The sequence below is a fragment of the Erithacus rubecula genome (assembly GCF_903797595.1).
Source record: "Erithacus rubecula genome assembly, chromosome: 5".
Lineage (NCBI taxonomy): Eukaryota > Metazoa > Chordata > Aves > Passeriformes > Muscicapidae > Erithacus > Erithacus rubecula.
Window position 1 is genome coordinate 49,583,367 of NC_136687.1, and position 21,861 is coordinate 49,605,227.

General features: G+C 42.4%; 1 protein-coding gene across 2 annotated transcripts in view; it reads left to right on the plus strand.

The window, feature by feature from the left end:
* UNC5C (unc-5 netrin receptor C) overlaps positions 1 to 21,861 on the plus strand; it is a 242,255-nt gene that overhangs the window by 165,925 nt on the left and 54,469 nt on the right. For both annotated transcript variants that reach the window (XM_079306932.1, XM_079306931.1), the window contains exons 3-4: positions 4,214 to 4,357; positions 18,869 to 18,972. In XM_079306932.1, the coding sequence (XP_079163058.1) occupies positions 4,214 to 4,357; positions 18,869 to 18,972 (248 nt within the window). The remainder of the gene's footprint in view (positions 1 to 4,213; positions 4,358 to 18,868; positions 18,973 to 21,861) is intronic.

Genomic DNA, 21,861 nt, shown 5'->3' on the forward strand with positions numbered 1-21,861 from the left:
TGAAATTCTGGTTCCCTCCTACCCCTTTTCAGAGCCTGAGTTGTATTATTCCCAGAAATACATGTATTTTATTGAAATGAATGATTGAATAAGCTGTGCTAGTAAGTAGGCAAAAATTGTGACTTATGGACAACTTCTTAATTCACTGGACTGGGACATAATTGCCAACCAGTTATTACAAATGTGATGAGCCTTCTTTGTTGCTATCCTCCAACCTGAACTGGACAGAAAACTACTAGGGCAAAGACTTAGACTTATCTTAGACTGGTTGCTGTGTTTTAGGTCCAGCTGGTGGCTGAGCCCCACACAGCCACTCACTCATTCCCCTGGTGGGATGGGGCTGAGGTAAACATGAGCAGCAGGCAGAAGTGAGGGAACTCATGGTTAAGATAAAGGTAGTTTAATAGGTAAGCTAGAACCTGTGCAAGCAAAGCAAAACAAAGAATTTATTTAACCCTTGGTAGGCAGGTGTTCTCAGGAAAGCATGGCTCCATCACAGGTAACTTGGCAGGACAAATGCCACCACTCTGAACATCTTCCTTATTCTTCTCTCAGCTTTAAACACTGAGCATGTCATTGTATGGTTGGGGATATCCCTTTGGTCAGCTCTTTGTGGATTTATAAAAGGAACCTGTCAAGCATTCCAGCTGCCCACAATGCTGGTTTTTTCCCCTCAGCTGTGTTTTTTATTGCATTGCTTGAAATAGGAAGAACATGACTTCTTGTGGGTTGTTCCACCATCTAAGTGATTATTATGTAATTCTGGAAATGTGCAGCTTACTCAAGTGTTCAAAGAGCCCCCACATTTATGCTCTGTATCTTCACCTGCTATATAGCTTAGCTGTGTGAAGAACTAGACTGTAAAATTCAATATATTTCTAAAGAAGAAGGTAAGGTAGAGGATTTACTCTCTGTGAAAAGATGACATTTTGTTGCTTCGCACAGTGAAATTGGCCAATACCAGGTAGGTTATAGGATGCATAAATTATTTCTAATCCCTTAGTCTGTCTTGTTCTAAGTATATTTGGGCAAAATACAGGGACCCATTTTAAAAGCAACTTCTAATTTTGCTCTCAGAGATTGTGCACTCACCTATAATCAATTTCATAAACAGTTGCCTAAATAAGAGGTGCAGCACATCCTATTTTTCTGGAAACACTGAGACATGGATTTTTCAGCTTTTTTCTCCTTTTTCCTTTTTTTTTTTCTTTCCTTTTTCCATTCCTCTGGCTAATGTTCTTTGGTGTAGAAGCAGAAGCAGGTCCAACAGAGATAAGGTGAAGATCTCTGTTTGAAGTCATCATGGAAGGGTTTTCCTGCACTTGGTGCCCATGTGAGACGGATAAGCAATACACTCCTGAAAGAAAGCAGGGAGTGTGCCAGCTCCTCTGTGGAATCTGCTGTGCAGCAGTGTGTCAGCTGGTAACAAGGCTGTTCCTATGAGACACCTCAGCAAATTGCAGTTTTTGCACTATGGCCTATGAAAGGATTTTCTGTTTGGGGTGATGTTGGAGTAGCAGAAGGAATAAGATTGTGAGTTGGTGCAACAAGGGAAATGTGTCTCCCAGGGTCTGAGGGTGGGTCTGTGTCAGCAGAGGATTTTCTCCTAAGTCAGTGTGGCTGTTTGTGCAGAATGGTGGCGATGGGCTGTGCTGAGAAGCCGTGGTTGGAATCAGAGCTCTGAGTTCTGGCCATGGATCCTTTGTCCCAGATGATCATGTGGCACCACCAACTGGTTTGATACATTTTGAACTCTAAGAAAAATAGTTCACCCTAAAGTTCAATGACTTTTTTTGCTTGTAAGCAGAAAGAGGTAATTTTTTTTTTTGCTTTGGAAAGAAGGTGTGCATCTCTGGTCATTGAGTAATATCAACAGTTGTGCCATGACCAAATTCCTTTGAATAACCTGAAATCTGTCAGTGGTTCATGGCTGTCCCTAAAGACTTGGCCAGGAGTAGCTTGCTATTTTGGATTAGAAAGCATCTCAGGAGGTCAGAGATAAAAAAGTTCTGGTGGTGCATTCAGAGGGAGCAGCTATTTGTTGTATAGTTTTGTATCTTCCACAGCATTTGTGTCCTGAATGTTAAGACTATTCCATAATCATTATTAACCAGTATGGTCATTATGAGCCTGCTTGTTTTGGCCCTTGGGTAACAAAGTTCACTGCTTCATCAAGCTCTGTCATAATCAGCCTTATTATAAAAACATAATATTGTAACCTTCAAAAGCTCCTTGGGCTAGTGCAATAAAATCTGTGGGAATGAGCTGAAGTAATCTTTAGGCTAACAGCATCTGCACTGGGAGAATATAACAATTTTTATGGATGTAATGTACATGCTCTCTCCCCACCCTCTTCATGCTCCTCTCACCAGGACAAAAGCTATCCCTCAGACCCCTCTTGGAGCCAAATTATCTCATCAAACCAGAATAAGTTTATAACACAGTATTCACTGCATATCAAATGCCCATGCACTGCTTTGATTTCTATTCTTTGGAGTGCTGTTGCCATATTTTGAGTATTTCATTTCAAGGAGAAGAGCTATTACATGTTTCCCCCAAAGAAGCTGATTATTCAATGGCTAAAGATGTCAAGGATAATGAAATAAAAAGGGAGCTGGGCTGATAGTCTCTAGCAGGAAAATGCATCTCATTAGAAGGCAGTCCCACCAGAGAAGTCTGTGGTGTTACATGCCTTAATTCCTTTCTGCTGTGAGGTTGTAGCCCAGGTTTGGGATGCAGGCAGCATGCAGCCTCAGTGACAGTGTGAAACTGTGTGCAAACAGTAATTAATCGTTTGCTCCCTGAATGGAGCCTCTGTGAGGCTGGAGGCAAATCAAAGGGCTGGCCTGGTTTCCAGCGCTTGAGGAACATGCCATGCTGTACAATTGGGAACATTCACACTATGAATACCCCCTTGTAAGCAGTGTGGTAGGAGGCTGAGGGTAGCTTGCCTCCACAGGCTCAAGTCTGTGCTCAGCAGAAGGACCTGCCCTTTGGTGTGGGGTGATGGGGACAAACTGTGCATGATCCAAGGATAATTCACTTCAGTTTCCTGGCAATTCTGGAAAGAAAAAGAAACTCAATCTCACTAGACAAAAGATTTGCATGTGAATTTATATATTCAAGGCTGTTTGCAAGAGTGCATTTTTGAAGTGGCAGTGGTGTTCTCTACAGGCAGACATGCATTAGAAATTTGTCAATACTTGGGCAACATCAGCAAAGACCAAATATGCTAAGAAAAGGTGTAAACACTTTCTCCCACCCTCACCCAGTAATTAAGAGCCTTTTGACCAGGGAGTGCATTTTGAAGGAGAGAAGGGGTTGTGTCAGTGTGAAACACAGTGGTTGTCACTAGAGGATGTACACATTTTGCCAGCAATCCTCACAGTGGTGTCTGAGACACCGCAAAATTTTCTTGCACTTAGAAGACACAGAACAGCTTCCCCAGAGAGAGCACTGTGTGGGAAATGTGGGCAAATCTTGGTCTGCTTGGAAGGATGGCAACTGGATGGATCACTGTCCTTGTGGGTGCAACTGTGCGTTTGGGGAGGGCTGTTCTGAGATGGGTTATGAGGGCAGGCACTGAAATTGTGTTTCACTGTGTTATAAAATCTCTTAAAAAATCCCAGTATCTGCAGCATATATGACAGTAGGAGTGCTCGTCTTGAAGCTTGCAATAACCATACTGCATCATTACGAAGTATCATGACATTTTCTGCTGCCCTAAAATCCATTTTCCTTGGGCAGTTCAGTGTCACAGTGAACAGGACTTCTCCCTGTGCTGTGTCTGTCTAGCAAAAAGAGATGAAGTACAAAAGGGCTGAGGAAGTAGTATAAATTGAATGATTATGTGGTTTTATGATACATCAGAATAAAGCTGATCTGGAATGTCCCTTGATGTAAATTGTCCTAGAGATGTGGTACAATTTATATTAGCTGAGATGCCGTTCCTCCAATTTGTCTAAAACACATGCTGTATGTGATAGAAGTCAAAATCTCAGCAATTAGTTTTTCTCTCACCCACATCTCTCATTATGCAGATAATGTGGGAACTTCTTTCCCTTCCCATCCTTACGACAGTCTGTGTTGCTGAGTAGATATTTGTGGAGACCTGTAAGGTCTCCCAACAGCTTTTCCAGCAGATTCCTGCAGCTGCAGTCATTTTCTCTCTGTCCATCAGAGCCCAGTGCTGACCAGTGTTCTCGCCCGGCAGGTCTGATCGTGCGGGAGGTCAGCATCGAGATCTCGCGGCAGCAGGTGGAGGAGCTCTTCGGGCCCGAGGATTACTGGTGCCAGTGCGTCGCCTGGAGCTCGGCAGGCACCACCAAGAGCCGCAAAGCCTACGTCCGCATCGCATGTGAGTGCAGGGCTGGGCTGGGGCTGGGCTGGGAGGAGAGGGCAGCCTCTGGCCTTCAGAAATTGTCACAAGAGTTCCAGTTCGTTCTCTTCTAAAGAGCTAAGCCTCATTCTCCTGTGTGCAGCTTCAAAAGCAGTATTTATTGAGTAGAGCAGGTTTACGTCCCAATAAACATGCCTGAAGCTAATGAGTTGGAACCCTAACAAAGCAAGCTATGGAAAGTGGTGATAGCTGTTCTTTTCACAGAACCACACGATGGCTGAGTCTGGGAGGCACCTTTGGAGGCCATCTGACCCAATCCTTGGCTCAAGCAGGGCCATGTAGAGCCCTGACCACTTATCCACTTACCCATGACTATCTCCAAATGCTTTTGGAATATCTCCAACAAAGGAGACCCCACCATCCTCTAGGCCACCTATGCCACTTCTCTGTCACCCTCACAATGAGAGAGCGTTGCCTGATGTTCAGAGTGAACTTTCTGTGTTTCATCTTCTTTACATTTGTGTTGGGTTGATGTGGCCAGAAATGTGTATTCCATCACCATCTGTTGAAGTTGGGTGGGGCAGTGATTCCTTATCTCCATGACACATATTATCTGCTAATGGGCCATCTTTAAAACCAGGTGGGGCAATCATCTTTACCTTTTCCACAACCCATCCTCCCTCCAGGAAGATATCATCTGCTGCTGGCCCATTGAGTCCTACTGTGTGACTGATAAAATTACATCATCCCATTGTGAGATGCTCCAGCCAGGGGGAGGAGCCAAGCCTTTCCTACCTAGATAAAAACTGAGATTTTGGACAACAAGATACCTTCTTTCCACTGAATTTCAAAGGAAAACCACACCTTTTCCACATCATCCCTTGACCTTCAGAGGAAAACTGCACCTTCTACAGGAGCACTGCTCCAGCTGAACCACACCTGCCACTGCAGGAGGATGCAGCCACCATTAATGGGACTGTTACCAACACCCTGACTGACAGGGTGTCAGCTTGTATTCTGACTCTGTCAGGGTTGGGATTGTTCCTTGTAATACTGCATTTCTGTTTTAATTTTCCTAGTAGAGAACTGTCATTCCTAATTCCCCTATCTTTGCCTGAGAGCCCCTTAATTTCAAAATTATAATAATAATTTAGAGGAAGGACATTTACATTCTCCATTTCAAAGAGAAGTTTCTTCTTTATTGGCAGACGCGTGTCCTTCAAGCCAAGACACCATTGCCTCTGGTCCCATCATTGGGCTCCATTGAAAGGAGCCTGGCTGTGTCTTTGTTGCACTCTTCCGTCTGGTGTTTATACACATGAGTGGGATCCTTCTGAGCCTTCTCCTCTCCAGGATGAACAGTCCCAGCTCTCTTGGCTTTTTCTCATAGGAGAGATGCTGCTTTGTGACCCTTTGCTGGGCTGCCTCCAGTATGTTCATGTGTCTCATACTGGGGAGCCCAGAACTGATCCCAGCACTCCAGATGTGACCTCACAAGGGCTGAATTAGGCGACAGGATGATTTTCTTCACCTGTTGTCAATACTTTTTCTTTAACACAGCTCAGGATATCTTTAGCTTTATTTGCTAACATTTGCTGTATTTCTCACTTCTTGTCAGTTTAGTGTCCACTAGAACACCCAGGCTCTTTTATGTAAAGCTGAAAATATATATCATTGCAGTCAGATAATAGAGCTGCTGTTGTTCCTTAGCAAAGAAAAAAGTGTGTGTTTAGCATATCATGTGATCATATTGGTAATATGAGTTTGAAAGTGGTCGTCTCAACCCTAGCATTTCATCATTGTTATTCATGGCTACTAGCCTCAGTATTTATTTGGAACTTTTCCCAGCTTAGACCCCAAGAACACAGGGCAACCAGTTCTCTGAAAACAGATCTTCATTTGACTGTACAAATATTTAATGTTCATTAATTTTCAAAGAGGTGCTTTTCTTTGTAATAGAGTAGTCACACTGGGGACTCCCATTTCTCTTTCACATGATGAAATACTGTTCTGTATAATAGGAACAAAATATTTCATCTGGAATTGCCTTTCTTCCACTGCTTTCACCTCAGCAAAAACACATTTTGTGAGAAAAGGTCATTGGAAGCTGGATTTGCAGCAAACTTATATTTCCTGCACTGTGCTTAACAATTTATAATGGGCTAAGAGAATTCTTCCAGCCAAATAAACCTTTTCACAGACTTGTTAAAGGAAGGACTCTCATTATAACTCTCCATTAAGGGCTTGATTCTCCTTCTGTTCTTGAGAAACTACTATTTGATTAAATCCTCAAAGAGGGGATACCTTCTGTATAAACATCCAGATACAAATCTCAGAGGTGCTATTTAAATACTCTTTTTTGAATGCTTTTAGTCCAAGTAAAATAGGAAATAGGCATCTGTACTTTTAAATATAGGACTGCCCTCAGAGAAGAATTTCCCCAGGGCCAAGGGGAATTAAAATTATTGTACAAGACAGTTTTCCTGCAAAAGCAGAAATGCCATTACATGTATGCATATTGCTTTCCCATGGCAGGAAGCTTTTCAAAACTTTGAGGATTTTCCTTAATGTACTGAAACAAAAGAGAGTGATTTCAATTCTTTTTTTCTTCCAAGCAGTCAGCACTTCAGAGAGGCTTACCAATGTTTGAACAGGTTTTTTAGATTATGACTCTGCAGTTAACTCATTGAGTAGATTCTCATGTCCTGCCAGGTAGCCCTTGACAGATGAGCATTAAATTAACACAGTTTGGAAGTATTTGATATATATTTACATGTATTTTACTTGATATTTAAGTAACTTTTGTGTCCTGGCATACCTGTACACCTAATTTCTGTATAACACACAATCATTATGTGTCAATGCAAGTTATTTTGCGTCAACTGGCATTTCTTCCAAGGTGTCCACATTTCTATTGAAGATGCTCATAATACAGAGTTTGCTTATTTTTCTTGCTATATTTTGGAAAGAGAGGAACACTCAGTTCAGTGATTTTTCCAGAGTCTCAGTGACTTTTTTTTCCCTCAGAAAAGTCTAATTAAATAAACACCAGGGAGCTTTAGAGGCCTGTAACTCAAATGTGTCTTTGTATTTTACTGAAGTTTTTTTAACCTCTTGTCCCTGAATTTGGGGTTCTTGGATAGCTGTGACACAGGCAAGTCACTTAGAGTCCTTAGGATTAAGGGCTGAAGTATGAGTCCTTCAATCTGCAGATTTTAAACCAGCAGCAAAAGCACATTCTCTGCAAAATTGTCCATGCACAGATTTCTATAAACTCATTTAGGTAATTCCAACCTACTTTTTGGGAACTCAGGAAGATGATGTGGAATGTGCCTTACTTTCTGATGTCATTTGATCTGCGAGCCCACTGTTTTAAACTCAGTGTTTTAAACTCAGTTACACCAACACTCATCTGTATTCACAGCTTTGACTTCTCAGACTGAATCTGTGCTGGCAATATAACAGTTGTGTCATAATGAAATTTCAGCACATCTGGTTAAGCATTCTGATGGTAACACTGTGTGCCATGAGGCTGGGATAACAGTGTAGGTTCTATGCAGTGTGTATTAACCCAGGAAATCAAGGATGTCCAAGCCTTAAGAGGGACAGAAGAGTCCATCTCTCCACATCAGCCTGTAGCTGTAGCTGCTTATTTGTCACCAGTGGTCTTCCCTTTTAATTGGCACAAGAGTAAGCACTGGCACCTTTAAGAAAGGTGAGGGGCCAATGGAGCATGTAAGCTGTTTAAGTGGAATTATTTATCTTAATACCCGAACCTGGTGATTTTATCTTGACAGGTACAACTGTAGCATAACTAGCCATATCTAGTGCATTAGGAAAAGCTTCTCTTCTCTTTCTCTCTCTCCCCATCTCCCTCTCCTTCTCATTTTCTCCCTCTTTCTCCCTCTCCTGTTCATTTCCTTCTCCTTTTCTCCTTATCCACTTTCTGTTTTTTCTGCCTTATGCCTTTACGTCTTTTTCTGGAATTATTGTGTCCTCTCAAGGGCTGGAGCTGCACTCCATTAAAACAAACAAACAGAAAAATAGCACCCAGCAGCACTGTTCACTGAGCGTGTAATAGAATTAACTGAAAAGTAATTTGAAAGTGTGAAAAATGTGCATCCTGGAAAAGCAGCTTGTGTTTGTTTAATACAGGGTCAGGCATGTGCCAGAAAGTACATAACAACCTGGTCAATGAAAGTTCTCTGTGAAAATCAATTGCAACATTGCTTTGACCAAGAGCTTCAGTTATTCAGGAAAGGAGTGATCCATAAATATGGACTAAAGATGATGCTGCTTTTCACAGGTTGCCCATGCTGGCAGTATAGACAGGAAGAGTCTGAGTTTAAAGATAACATTCCAGCTTCCCTAAGTGTTCTGGGAATTTGACAGCAAATCACTGTTGCACTCCTGGATCATGTGTGTGCTGGGAAATTACTCCCTTCTGTGCAAGCTGTTTTTTGCAATGGCATGTTTTTCCTGTTTCATGGAATTCATCATCCTGGGGCATTGGTATCCCCATGAGAGCAGAGCTGAGCATTTCATCCTCTTCAACCAGCACATTTGTTGAGATGAATTTTCACTTTGACATTTTAGATATATCAGAAATCAACAAAGTAGTGACGCCTAATGTGTCATGGTGGAGCTGGAAAGATAGAATAAATTTTCTGAGACATCTATTTGCCTAGGAAAGTGCTAAAACACATTTCCTTTTAATCCACACATTTCTGATTTATTCTAGGCAATTCCTATGAGGAGCCTTAGAAGTTGCTAATATGTTTTAATACAGTTTTCCTGCTCAATTAAAAAAATTTCCTGCTGTAGAAGGAGGGAGAAAGAAGAGAGATTGGGCAGCTTTACCTTTGGCTGTGAAAAATGCAACCAAATATAAGATTGTAATGTGAATTTTCTATAACAGAGCTGATGTCATTGAGCAGATAAATCCTAACAGGGCAAAATTCCTGTTAAAACAATGAATGAGATCTGAGCCTGTATAACCAAAAGCAGAGTTAAACCCACTGGAACATACATCTGATAAAGACTAAACAACAGCTGCAGGATTTGACCTAATTTTTAGATCAGATAATAAAGGGGTGGCTAAGATAAATTGCTTTGAGCCTCTGTGCATAGAGCAACCTCACTTTTCATTTACACCACTCTGGTGTTTCTGTAACTTCCCTGACTTCATGATGTTAACCCATGAGAAAATGCAGTAAAAATTCAAGCCCTAAATCTGCTCCCAGGTTTTGGATTTGTTGAACATTTATGAGAAAATAGAAGCTTTTTCTGTAATTTCTATTACCTGATCTTTTTTGGTGTAATGGATGTGAATATGTTTTTTCTTTTCCTTTATTCATTATCTTAAAATCGGAATTAAAAAAAAAAAAAAAAACAAGAAGAAAAAAGATTTTTAAAAGCCCTGATGTAGTAAGGAACTGTGCTTGTTAATCTTTTTCATAATTTTGTACTAGTTTCCCATGTACTTATCTGAAAGCCTTTATTCTCCCAGACGTTTTTTCAAAGGCATGCAGTTAATATATGCATGTCAGATACTGTATACTGATAAGATAAATGAGGTACAGAAAAAGAGATTGGTTCATCTGATGGTTTCTCTCTGCTTCCAAGGGGTTTGCAGCTATGTGAAGAAGCAGATATGAAAAACAACCACATTTTCTTTACTGATACTTGTTTATCTCACCTTTTAGTGCTGGGGCCCATGGCTGCAGTGCCTTTCCTCTCTCTCTGCTCCAAGCAGAGCTGGGAGGGCACATTCTGCAGCCACTAAAGCATTACAGCCCTTTGCAGTAGGAACAAAGTTGAGTCGGTGTTGAGATAAGAGAGGGAGCTAGTAAGGTCAACAATTGAAAATTTTAATGGGAAGGTACATCCAGAATATCCAGTATTAAAAAAATATCATAAAAATGTGGTTTGTATGCTTTGGCAAGTGTGTGTGAGAGTTGGCTGAGATAGGACCTTAATTCCTTCCTTCCTTGTGCAGCATTTAAGTTGCTACAAATCAATATCCACTGCTTGGAGTTAATAAAAGGGATGACTGAGGCATGTGGTTTGGAGCTGAGATTACTGAAAGGCAGCAGAGAGGTTAACTGTGCATTTAGCATATTCAGTCCTACCCACCTCTCTGCCTGTGCTCCTGAAAAGCACACTTCTGTGCCACTTCCCAAGTGAACAGGCATGACCATCCCAAATTTGAGAATGCAGTTGGAACAGTAATAAATAAAAATTACATTGCATTGTATTGAAGAGCCAAGACTCTATAAATTAGGGTGGACCTGATGTTAGCATTGCTTAAAAAACAAAAGGAAGCTGCTTCATTGAAGTTGCATTCATTTAATCCCTCTGTAAGACCTCTAAGAATATCCTACCTGCACTGTCATGCCTAATAAATTATCATCTTTCAGTACAGTCTGATTAAGACCTTAGTGCTGATAGATCCAGCCAGGAAGTTAACAAGCTTTTGCTTGTATTTTAATAGTGACCAGGCAGCTGTGTGAGTTAGGTTAATGTATCAAAAGAGCAACAACAAAATATTACTTACATAAAGAGTCTTGTGTTTCTGTGTCTTGTAAATTCAATTCTACATATGAGCTGCAATGTACACCTGATGTTTCTAATGTCTGTCTTTAGTACCTTTAGCCCATCTGGTCATGAAAAAAGTCACCATTTGAAGTTAGGTCATTTGAACATTACATTTAGATTTATTTAAAAAACAAGAACTTAGGAGTCCATCTTCAATCACTAAATAAAATAATGAATAGAATGATGTTTATAAATTGGTTTTCAAGTTAAACTTGCAACAAAATACTGAGCTATCAAGCAAAACCAGAAGAGAAGTGTTATCAGTGTACACCTGGGAACCCATTTGCTCAGTGAATTCTTGACAAAGTTTGTTTACTTGTATTTTTTACAGTTGGTTCAATACCAAATGTGTTGAGTGGGCCATACTTCATTGTAAGCACAGCCCATAAGGAAGCTGTGTTGCAAAATACTCTTCAGTGTTATGAGCACCTGGCTGAATTAGCTTGGAGCTAAAGAGAGGAGGGGAAAAAATGGCTGTTTTGCAGACCTGTAAGCAGTGAGTCTCTGGAGTCATTGGGGTATAGTGTTTTCCCCAGCTGGCTGAAGATGCCATTGACAGAATGAGGGCTGGCCTGTCTGCACCTCCCACCTGTTCAGACTGAAAATACAAAGGTAATGAAAGAGGAGAGAATGTCCTGGGCTCATGCAGAGTGTCTGGCAGATTGTAGCCTGGCAAGCAAAGGGTGCTCCTCACCTCATTCTGTAGCTCAGGTCAGTGGATAGAGCAGCCTGCATCCCCAAAACAAGGTGTGCACTTTCAAGAAGCTGCTGCAGTCCCCCTCAGCTGCTCTGCTGTGGAAGCTCATCCTGCTTCCTGGCTATGTGGAGAGGGCACCAGAGGGCTGCAGACAAGCCCAGCCCAAGCCACAAGCTGGCAGGATCTTTGGAAAGGTGGAAGTTCCATTATATTCCTCTCCAGACTGAGAAGGTGGCTGTGTCAGCCTCATGGTGCTGCAACATTTGTCTTTAGGACTGGCAGAAGTGAAACAGCCTCTCCAGAAAAGGAAGGAGTAGCACAGAGCTGTGTATTGAGCATTAAGACAGAGTTTTGAGGTGTTGACTTATTTCCTCAGTCTTCAGCTCCAGCTGCTGCAGCGTGGGCAGGCTGGGAGCACAGCCCTGTCCATTCCAGGAGCAGCAGTGCTCTGGAGGAGGGCAGGAGGCTTTGATCAGTGCCCAGCTGATACAGCAGGGGCTCTGCAGGGCAGGACATCACACAGGAAAGCCATTGATGGAGGCTCAGAGGGATCCCCTGGGTTACACACTGATGACACTCCTGTGACTGTCTCACTGGAACTCTGGTTTGATCTGATTAGTAACACAGAGCTGGAACCACACAAGAGCAAAATGGGAAGAAAAGAGGTTTTTGTCCCTAACCTTTCCTTTGCTTACCCACCACTAGTGTGATTGATCCCTGCACAAAGGTCACAGACCCAGCTGTGAACATTAAAGCAAGGCCAAACTACTCCTGACAGGGCAGAGTTTCTTACATTTAGATTTGCAATTCAGTATTTATTAGCTCTCTTTTGAAGCAAAAAGATGTCTCTCAAATCCATCCACATTGTGGAAAGTGATGGAAGAGGAAGAGACCAGTTTTACAATATTACTTGTGTTTCTTGAACTAAGAATCTGTCATTGAAATTTGGGAATAAATGCACTGAGATGTGTTTTTAGCAAGCATGGTGATTCTTCTTCACTTTGTAGAACATCAGTGGCATTTAGCACTCTTTTCCCACAATTATTTTTCTGTTTGGGTGTTCCTATTAGACCAGGTAAAATTAAAACAGAATTGAACCTTGCCTCTTAAAACACTCTTAGGGGAAGAAGGTACACTTGAAATCTTGCTACATATCACATATTGGTCCTCTAATAACAGCTACAATTTTACAAGACAGATTCACTTTTTCTCTCTAGTGTTTTAATTGTGTTTTTTGCTTATGATGTGTTTGGTTTTATGTGGATAGCTGTGTGTACTTACCTATATAAAGCAAGCTGTCTTCTGTATGGAAACACATAATTTTTGTAGAGGTCTTTTCACATTCTTAATTCCTTGTTTCTCTGAAAGCACACACTGAACATATTTCTCTCAATGGCCATATTTAATATGACAGTTGTATAGGGAAAAAAAAGTGGTTTTTTTCTTTTTGTTTTCTTAAAGCTCGCTCATATTTCAGGAAAGTTGACATTGGAGTCACAGAAGAAGAGAGTCTTAAAGGTCTAGCAAGGGCAGAAATCCATCTTTCCCTGACAGTAATGCTGCCTTGTTCTGTTTGTCTGGTTTGCATCTAACTCCTGGCTGACAAGTGTCCGTTTTTCATGCCCATTCATTAGTCACCTTTGCATTAGCACCGTGTTGAAGCTCCTTGTCTGCCTTTTATCATATTTCTCAGAAATGATAAAAGATATCCTTATAGTTTTACCCACCCACACATCTCAGTAAAAGCCCAGAATAACAAAGAGACAAAATATATTTGATTTAAAAAAAAAAAATAAAAGTGTCATTCTTTGCTCTTTCTTAGAAGCTGAGAGGTAGAAAAGGAAGTGGGAAAATGACAGGACTTCCTGTATAATCTATTACCTTTGGCAGGCAAAAATGCAACTTCTGAGTGTTTTGTAAGATAAAAATATGTTAAACATATAGTGAAGTAATTTAGCAGTCCCTCAAAAATTAGATCTAATGTCCCTTTTTCCAAAAAGCATAGAAATTCAGAATTAAAGTTAGCAACAAGGTGTACACTGAGATTCTGATTTCCCATTACTTTATTTCAGTTTTATGCTTGTGAAAATTCTCTCATTTCAATGCAGCTCTGATGCAGCCATGTGCCCTTACCAGACAGGCTTGTGCAGGAGTATTTCAGGAGTCTTGGAGGGAAGTCTCACCATAAGTATGCTGAAAATGTGCTGCAATATATGCCACAAGAGCCCCCTCTGAATTTACTAGGACTCTGCTTTAGTAAGGAAAATAGTCTGGCTCAAGGTGGAAGACCACAATTTTAATTGCTGTCTTTGGTTTATTTTTTTAAAGACAGCCTTGAAGGGAAGGAAGAGGTGGGGTAAAGTTCTTGGTGGGGGTGCAGGCTGTTACCTGAGCCTGGCAGTGACACCCCCACCTGAGCCTGGCAGTGACACTCCCACCTGAGCCTGGCAGTGACACCCCCACCTGAGCCTGGCAGTGACATCCCACCTGAGCCTGGCAGTGACACCCCCACCTGAGCCTGGCAGTGACATCCCACCCGAGCCTGGCAGTGACACCCCCACCTGAGCCTGGCAGTGACATCCCACCTGAGCCTGGCAGTGACACCCCCACCTGAGCCTGGCAGTGACATCCCCACCTGAGCCTGGCAGTGACACCCCACCTGAGCCTGGCAGTGACACCCCCACCTGAGCCTGGCAGTGACACCCCACCTGAGCCTGGCAGTGACACCCCCACCTGAGCCTGGCAGTGACACCCCCACCTCAGCCTGGCAGTGACACTCCCACCTGAGCCTGGCAGTGACACCCCACCTGAGCCTGGCAGTGACATCCCCACCTGAGCCTGGCAGTGACATCCCTACCTGAGCCTGGCAGTGACATCCCCACCTGAGCCTGGCAGTGACACCCCCACCTGAGTCTGGCAGTGACACCCCCACCTCAGCCTGGCAGTGACACCCCCACCTGAGCCTGGCAGTGACACCCCCACCTGAGACTGGCAGTGACATCCCCACCTGAGCCTGGCAGTGACATCCCTACCTGAGCCTGGCAGTGACACCCCACCTGAGCCTGGCAGTGACACCCCTACCTGAGACTGGCAGTGACATCCCCACCTGTCAGAGAGCTGAAAGGGGAAAGACAGGATGGGCTCTTCAGCACCACTGTCCACCCCAGCTCCCTCCTCTATGGAGAATATTGCCTGCATAAGGGGAGGAAGAGTATTGCTAGCACTGGCAATATAGCATTATTCTACATTACCAAGCTAATAATGGAAAGAAAGTGCAGCTGCCATTCTCTCTTGTCCCCCTTTGGAAGGTAGGGGTAGGGAAGGTGCTCTCTCAGTGTCTCAGTAACAAGGCTGCTGCCAACCCCAGGCTTTAATAATGCACACTGCTCTTCACAGACAGAGAGGTCCTGATCCACAATGGATCAAATGTTTTATTGATTTGCTTTTCCGGGCATATTTTTTGAAGATTTTTAAAGCTTCTTTGGGATGTATTTTATTAGTCTCTTACCATTCTCTGGGAAAATGAATCCCTTCTGTCCTCGCTCACAAGCAATTGTAACTTATATGACACTTTGAGAAATTGAAAAGTGTTATTGAAAATACTCTGCTTGAGAAAGATACAAAGACTCTCAGTACATTAGCAAGCTCACCCACTCCCAGCTGACAGTGTGAGGTTTCTGTGATAACTATAATTGTTAAATGGCAAAGGAAGCTGAAGATTGAAGAATTAGAAGGATATCATTGCTATCCACAGAAATCACAGCAAAGGCTATAGAGAAAAAGCAGTCATTTCAAAACCCAGTGCTGTCCAAGCAGGGTATTTCATGATAGTTACAGCAGGTGATGAAGATGTTTGTCCAGGCCCTTTGCTTCTTCATCAGTTAAAACCCATCCTGTGTGTGTCACAGCCAGCCAACATTATGACTGGTTAGCTCAACTAACCCTAAGTGCCCTGCCCTGTTGCCATCTGGAGCCATTTGTGGGTGGCATGGCTGCTGTGGGAGGTGGTGGGATAAAGCTGTGAACATGTGGGAGTGAGCCAACAGGATATAAGAGCTCCCAGTCTTGTAAATACACAATTATGTACCTTCACCCCTGCCAAATTAGTATAATTTACTCAATAGTATCTAATGGCTCCTTTGAGAACATTACTGCCTATTATGTCAAAGGCCCTACTTAGTGTATTTTTAGTTTGTGGATCATTGAAACACTTGAACCCAATGGTGCCATTAGAGCATCCTCCCACAGCAAAGCCCTGTGGGTGGGGGCAGCTGGGAGAGCAGGGGTCCCACAGAGATCATCTCACCTGCAGCAGCACCACTGCAACTGTTCCTAGGGAAAAGGGGCTGTTCCCACCCAGCAACCCAGCTCTTGGTGACAAAGAGATTAAAGGGAGACTGTTTTACTGTTATTACACATTCCTAGATTAATGCTATTTACTTTTGTATGCACTAAAACTTGGGGATTTTTCTAAAGGCAAGTGCTTTATGGGAGAGGTGATTATTGTGCACATGAGGCAATGTAGAACCAGAGGTCTGTTAAATATTTCAGGAAGGTCGGCAGGACAGTAAATCAACATGTCAAAAAAATATTCAAATTATTATCTAATCTCCTTTACTGACTTCAGCCTGAACACCTGAAAGCTAATGATAATATGTTATTTAATACTGTTCTTATATGCTTCTATTACTATTACAGTAACTTTCTAATTTTCCCTCAACCATGATATTAGAGTGCAATAATTGTCAGCATTGTGCATGTGTGTGTACCTGCTAAATGCACTAAGGTGCACCTGATGTAGAAGTAATCCTTTTCTTCTGAAGATACCTGTGGAACTAGCAATAATAGGATCTTATGGGTACTGCTAGCAATATAACCCCAGCTGTTTGCTAATTTAAAGCAAACTGCATTATCCTGACATTTTGTGTGCCCAGGATACCCATCAAGGCCTCAGGATGGGTGAAGAGCCAAAGAAGAATGTAATTTCCCAAGAAACCTACCAGTTCCTGAAAGAGCTGCTCACTTCCATGTTTAATGTGCAGAACTTCAGTAAGCCAAAACTCAGCATTTTGTCCTTGGAATGCCTCCCACCCATGGGCACCTGGAGGATGTAAGGTTTACTCAAATGGAGCCACAGAACCCAAATGTCCACTGGGTGGCCTGTCAGAGAGGGTGGGATGAAGCTGCTGGTGCTGGCAATGAGTTGGGAGCTCTGTACAGACATCAGAGACTTGCTGTCATGTGAAAGAGCCTCACTGGCTTGGAATAACTCCAGTGTGACAGGGGTGCTTACAGGCACAGCCTGGCAAAACTTGGCATGTCATCCTAAGAAATTTTCATGTCCAGATTTTAGCTCCTTCTCTTTGCCCAAAGTTACCCAATGTTGCACCCCTTCATCAACAGCTGAGGTTGGAGTGTTGGTGAGCTGTGTCATTTGCATACACTTCCTTTTGGCAGAAGGTAATCCCAACCAAGCAGAGAGCTGGAGACAGCAATTTTTTACCCTGCTGCAGTTTGTACCAAAGCTTATCTTTTGGTGCCTTAAACTGTGGCATAAATCTTGTCCCATCCAGGAGGCTCTCAGTGTCCCTGCCCTGTGTGCCAGAGGGAGTGAGAACGCTGCTGGTGGGAAAGCAGTGAAATGAGGGGCTGCTTCTCTCATGCCTGTGCTGCAGAGAAAGGACTGAGATGCCTCAGTTTCACTGAAGAAATGCTTGGATGTCAGAAGTTTGCTGCTATATCAAGTTAAAATGGGAATCTCTAGCTATGAAAGAGCTTTTTCATGGTACCATTGAACTGATACTTAATTCCAGGTAATTGAACAGTCATATTTTCCCAATATAGGGTAAGAGATAGAGGTCTCATGCTGTTCAAAGTTCCAGTGTATCAGAGGAGCTAATTTTGGTGGCAGCCACCCCATTTCCTTTTCCAACTCTGCATTTGCAAGCCCCAGACTTTGTCTCTTCATAGCACTAGTGCAGTTCCTTGTGGAACTTAATCAGGTCTTGGAGGTAATCTAGAAGAAAAATAACTCTTTGTGCAGTTTATTTGTAAACTGGTTCAATTCAGTGATCTGTTTTCCAACCCAGTCATAGGTTATCACTTCAAAATATGAAGTATCTGGCTTTTAAATTGTTCCCATATGACTGGGTCTTGTTGCCAATATGACACAAGTATTTGTGCAACCTCACCGTGAGCTGATGGACGGAAATAGTTTGACTTCAGAACAAGAAGTAAAACAAAAATAACTGAGTTGTAAAGTTTTTGAAGTCAGGCCAGCTCTTTGATGTGACTTTGAGCATAGCTTCACATCCATTTGCAGAGGAAATTGGCAGCAGGGAGAAATATCCCCAGTAGCTACTGGGGCTGAATACTCAGTTCTCCAGAGCCACATCCTCCCTGACAGAGTGGAGAGGGTGCCAGTGCATATCAGAAACATGGAGATAGTGATAAGAAGGGAACTTTTCAGGTCCATTTTACCATTCATTTTACCAAAGACATTACTGAAGGGTATAAAAATGACATACCTTGCAGCTGTCCAATACAATGAACTGGTCTGATCTTTGCAGATGCATTTGATGCCCTGTCAGTCTGTCACATTTCTGTGGTGCTGTGGAGGGTTCCAAACATGGCTCAACTCCTTAAAATGACTTTTTATTACTATCATTATTATTACTACATTATTAATAATAATAATCATCATCATCATCATCATAACTTAGTGCTACAGGGATAATGATGAGGTGTAGACAAATTAGCTAAAGCTGTAAAGTTAATGCTTATGAGCTAAAAGTACATTAAATCACAGCATGATAACTTTCATCTATGAGTTCAGGCAACTCAGTTTATATGCTGTAGTTTTACAGATTTATTTAGTTTTCTATAACTTTCACAGGTATAGTTTACCAAACATAAATTATCTGAAGAAGGGGACTTGTTTCACTTCTTGTTCTGTGTCTGGACATGACCTTCCACAGGAAACCTTGGTTGTTCACTGGGTTCACATGCTGTACCACAATATAAGTAATAAATCCACTATGAAATCTTTGCCTAATGTTGGAATTAAGTGAAAACATGACTCAGACTTTCTTTAATGTTTTATTTTACAGGGAGCAGAACTGCTGTTTTCTTTGTCTTTTGTATGTCATACTATTTATCCAGTTTGGCAATCAAATGTAATTTAAATGACCAGCTGATAATAATGGTAATGATTTTATTTTCTTCTCCCTCCTCAGATCTCCGGAAAACTTTCGAGCAGGAGCCATTAGGGAAAGAAGTGTCCCTGGAGCAAGAGGTGCTGCTGCAGTGCCGTCCCCCTGAAGGCATCCCAGTAGCTGAGGTGAGCAGCAGCAGCAGTGCCTGGCACTGGGACATCCTAAGTGGAGCCTGATGGGTGGCTAATGGTGCAGTGACTTACAGCAGGGCATGATGAATGGGTGCTCATGGAGAGCTGACTGAGTGCTGCTCATGGACAAGATTGATTGGGACCTGATTAATGGCTTTTGGGTTGTGGTGCCTTGCTGGGCAGAGCTGCAGGCGGCTTGGTTTCAGTTTTTTCTTCCCTTTGAAAAATCACAGCTGTATCTGGCATCCAGAGGACATGTAGCTGGGGAAACATATTAACACAAGCTATCTTTCCTTTTGCTTTTAAAGAAAAAAAAAAAATCACTTATTCTGAGGGGCACCTTTCAAACATGTTTTAATTTTTAGTTTGCCAGACTATATTTCAACTCACATGTGTATGCACCACCCTGCCAACTTGGCATGAGAGGATGTACTGTGGTACAATACGGGCTCCAGGTAAAGCAGCACGAGGTTTGGAAAAGTAGAGGATATCTCTGTCACCTTCAGGGCCTTAGCTGCTTTTTCTGCCAGATTTTAAGCAGACCCAGAGTAAGTAGCCTGTCCTCCCCCTGCAGGAGCCAGCCTGCCCTCCAGCAGAGCCTGTGCCAGACAGCAGCAGTGAGCAGCAGCTGCCCCAAGTGCAGCTTCAGACTCAATGCTCACGGAAGGGGGGTCCCTGAGTCGCAGGGGGCCTCTGAAATCCCGAATCCACTGTGGCTGTTAAGAGAAAAATTGATTGCTAATGACGGTAATTCCCCTATCTGAATTCTCTCCGGTTTTCCTCCACCACGCACAGAGGAAACTGTTGCCAATTTGCATTAGGATAAGTCAGACTGTCATGGCTAAGTAGCAAAGTGGTTGTCACTCAGCGCTGATGGCTGATTTCTCAGGAGATGAAGCTTAAAGTGTTACCTCCCCATCTAACCCAAGTTTAGATTTAATCAGAATTGCAGAAACGTGTCCACAAACATCAGAAAGAATAATTAGCACAGAAAATTTTCCCCGTTTTCTTGTTCTGTAGGCTGTTTTCTTTCCCCATTAAGATCTCTGAAACTATAAAGAGTGTTTGGCTCTGCCGAGCCAGCTTGCTGACAACTGTAATATTAATCAGCTGGGTTTCATCAGGAACTTAGCAGCAGGTTTGTGTTTTCCTTTCTGATGTTTCTTTGCATCAAATCAACTTCTTGTTGCAGCATGACAGGAGTTTTTGCACTGGGATATGTTGTTCAGGCAGTGCAGGGTAGCACTGAGGAACCTCATTGCCTTTGCTGGGAGCAGAGATTAACACTGACGGGCAGTTCATTTTTATGCAGTGCTACAGGAACCTCTGGAATTTCAGCAGCCAGGCCAATTGTTCCCTCAGAAAGGTCTGTTATGCCCAGTCGCGTGGCTGAGACCCAAACTGCATAATTTAACATGATTTGTGCAAAGTGATCTCTGAAAAAATCCTCTGTGAGCTGCTGCCATAACAGTTGTGCTTTTCCTGCCTTCCAGTATCCTGCTCACTCTGTCAATAGCTCTTCATGACAGTGCATTGACTGACTCTGAATCTTATTTGTACCATGGTCAGGGCAGACACCAATTAACACTTGGCAGCCTCAGAAATCTTATACTCCCTATCTGACATTCAAAAGAACCATTCTCAATGTGGGTTTTTTTCCTCTTCTGACTTTTGAAGTCAGAAGGAGATCAAACACCCAGATTGGACAGCCGCCTAATACAGCCTCTTTGTAGATTCTTTCCAACACTATTAAAAGAACAAAGACCTGAGCACTAATGAATATGAATACCTTAATGTGACACTTTATTACAGCCACTTGCTGAAGCCAGTAAGATAAATTTAAGAAAAAAAAGGAAAGATGAAAGATAACTTGGTGGGTTGAAGGATTACATGATTATTTTAATTTAAAGATGAATGAGTTCTTTGTTTAAGACTTCATGTATTTGTTTGGAGAAGTTTCTGATATGATGGTGCAGGTAACTATAAGAAGGGCTTGGGAGAAGGCAGGCAGCAGACTGAGGCTGTTTTCCATCTTGTTGAAACACTGCTTTGATTCCAAGTAGAGTAGGGTAATGCATATGCTGCAGCTGTGAGCAGCATTTCCAAATGCTTTGGTAAGCATGTGCTTTAGATTCTTCACACTCTGGAAACTGTGTTTTGTTTAGGGGTTTTGATTTTGTGGGGTTTTTTTAACTTACTGGCAAAAGTAAAGAGCCACTGAAGGAGCCACTAGATTTAACACCACAACAGATGAAGAAAAGCTTGCACTGTGAGACTGTACAAAATGCACCTTCAGTGTAATGTGGTGCAGTGCTGGAGTCCAGAGTCCCAATGCCTTTCGTGTGCTTTTTCTCTTTGATTCCATTCTCCCCCTTCATTCTCTGTTGGGTGTTTGTTTTTCTTTTTTTCCTGGTATTTCAAAGTGGTGAGAACAAGCATGCTCAGGGATAAATTCTGTCTTCTTTTCAGTATCTGGGGAATTCAGTCTTATCATGCCCAGCATATTTAATTGCAATTAACTGTGTCAAGCTCTTATGGATCAATGCTAGAGTAGATCTTAGAACTGCTGAAAAGCTGAACCACATAGCACCATACAGCTTCTCCAGAGGGCCAGAAGGTCAAAGACAGAGATGGGCAGGCAAACCTTTTAAAGCAACACTTACAGTTCCTCAGATCCACTAGTACATGACAAGCATTAAAGCAGGCTCAGGTCATGGGCACTAAAAAAAAAAAAAAAAAAAAAAAAAAAAGAAAAATCCAAATAAAAACAGATGTGTTAAAATACACCAGCCTCAGTGTCAGGTCAAATCAAAGTGCATCTCCTTGTTCATTTGGGAGAACGTAAGGAACAAGGGTTTCCATGGTCTCTGGAGAAGCAGATCA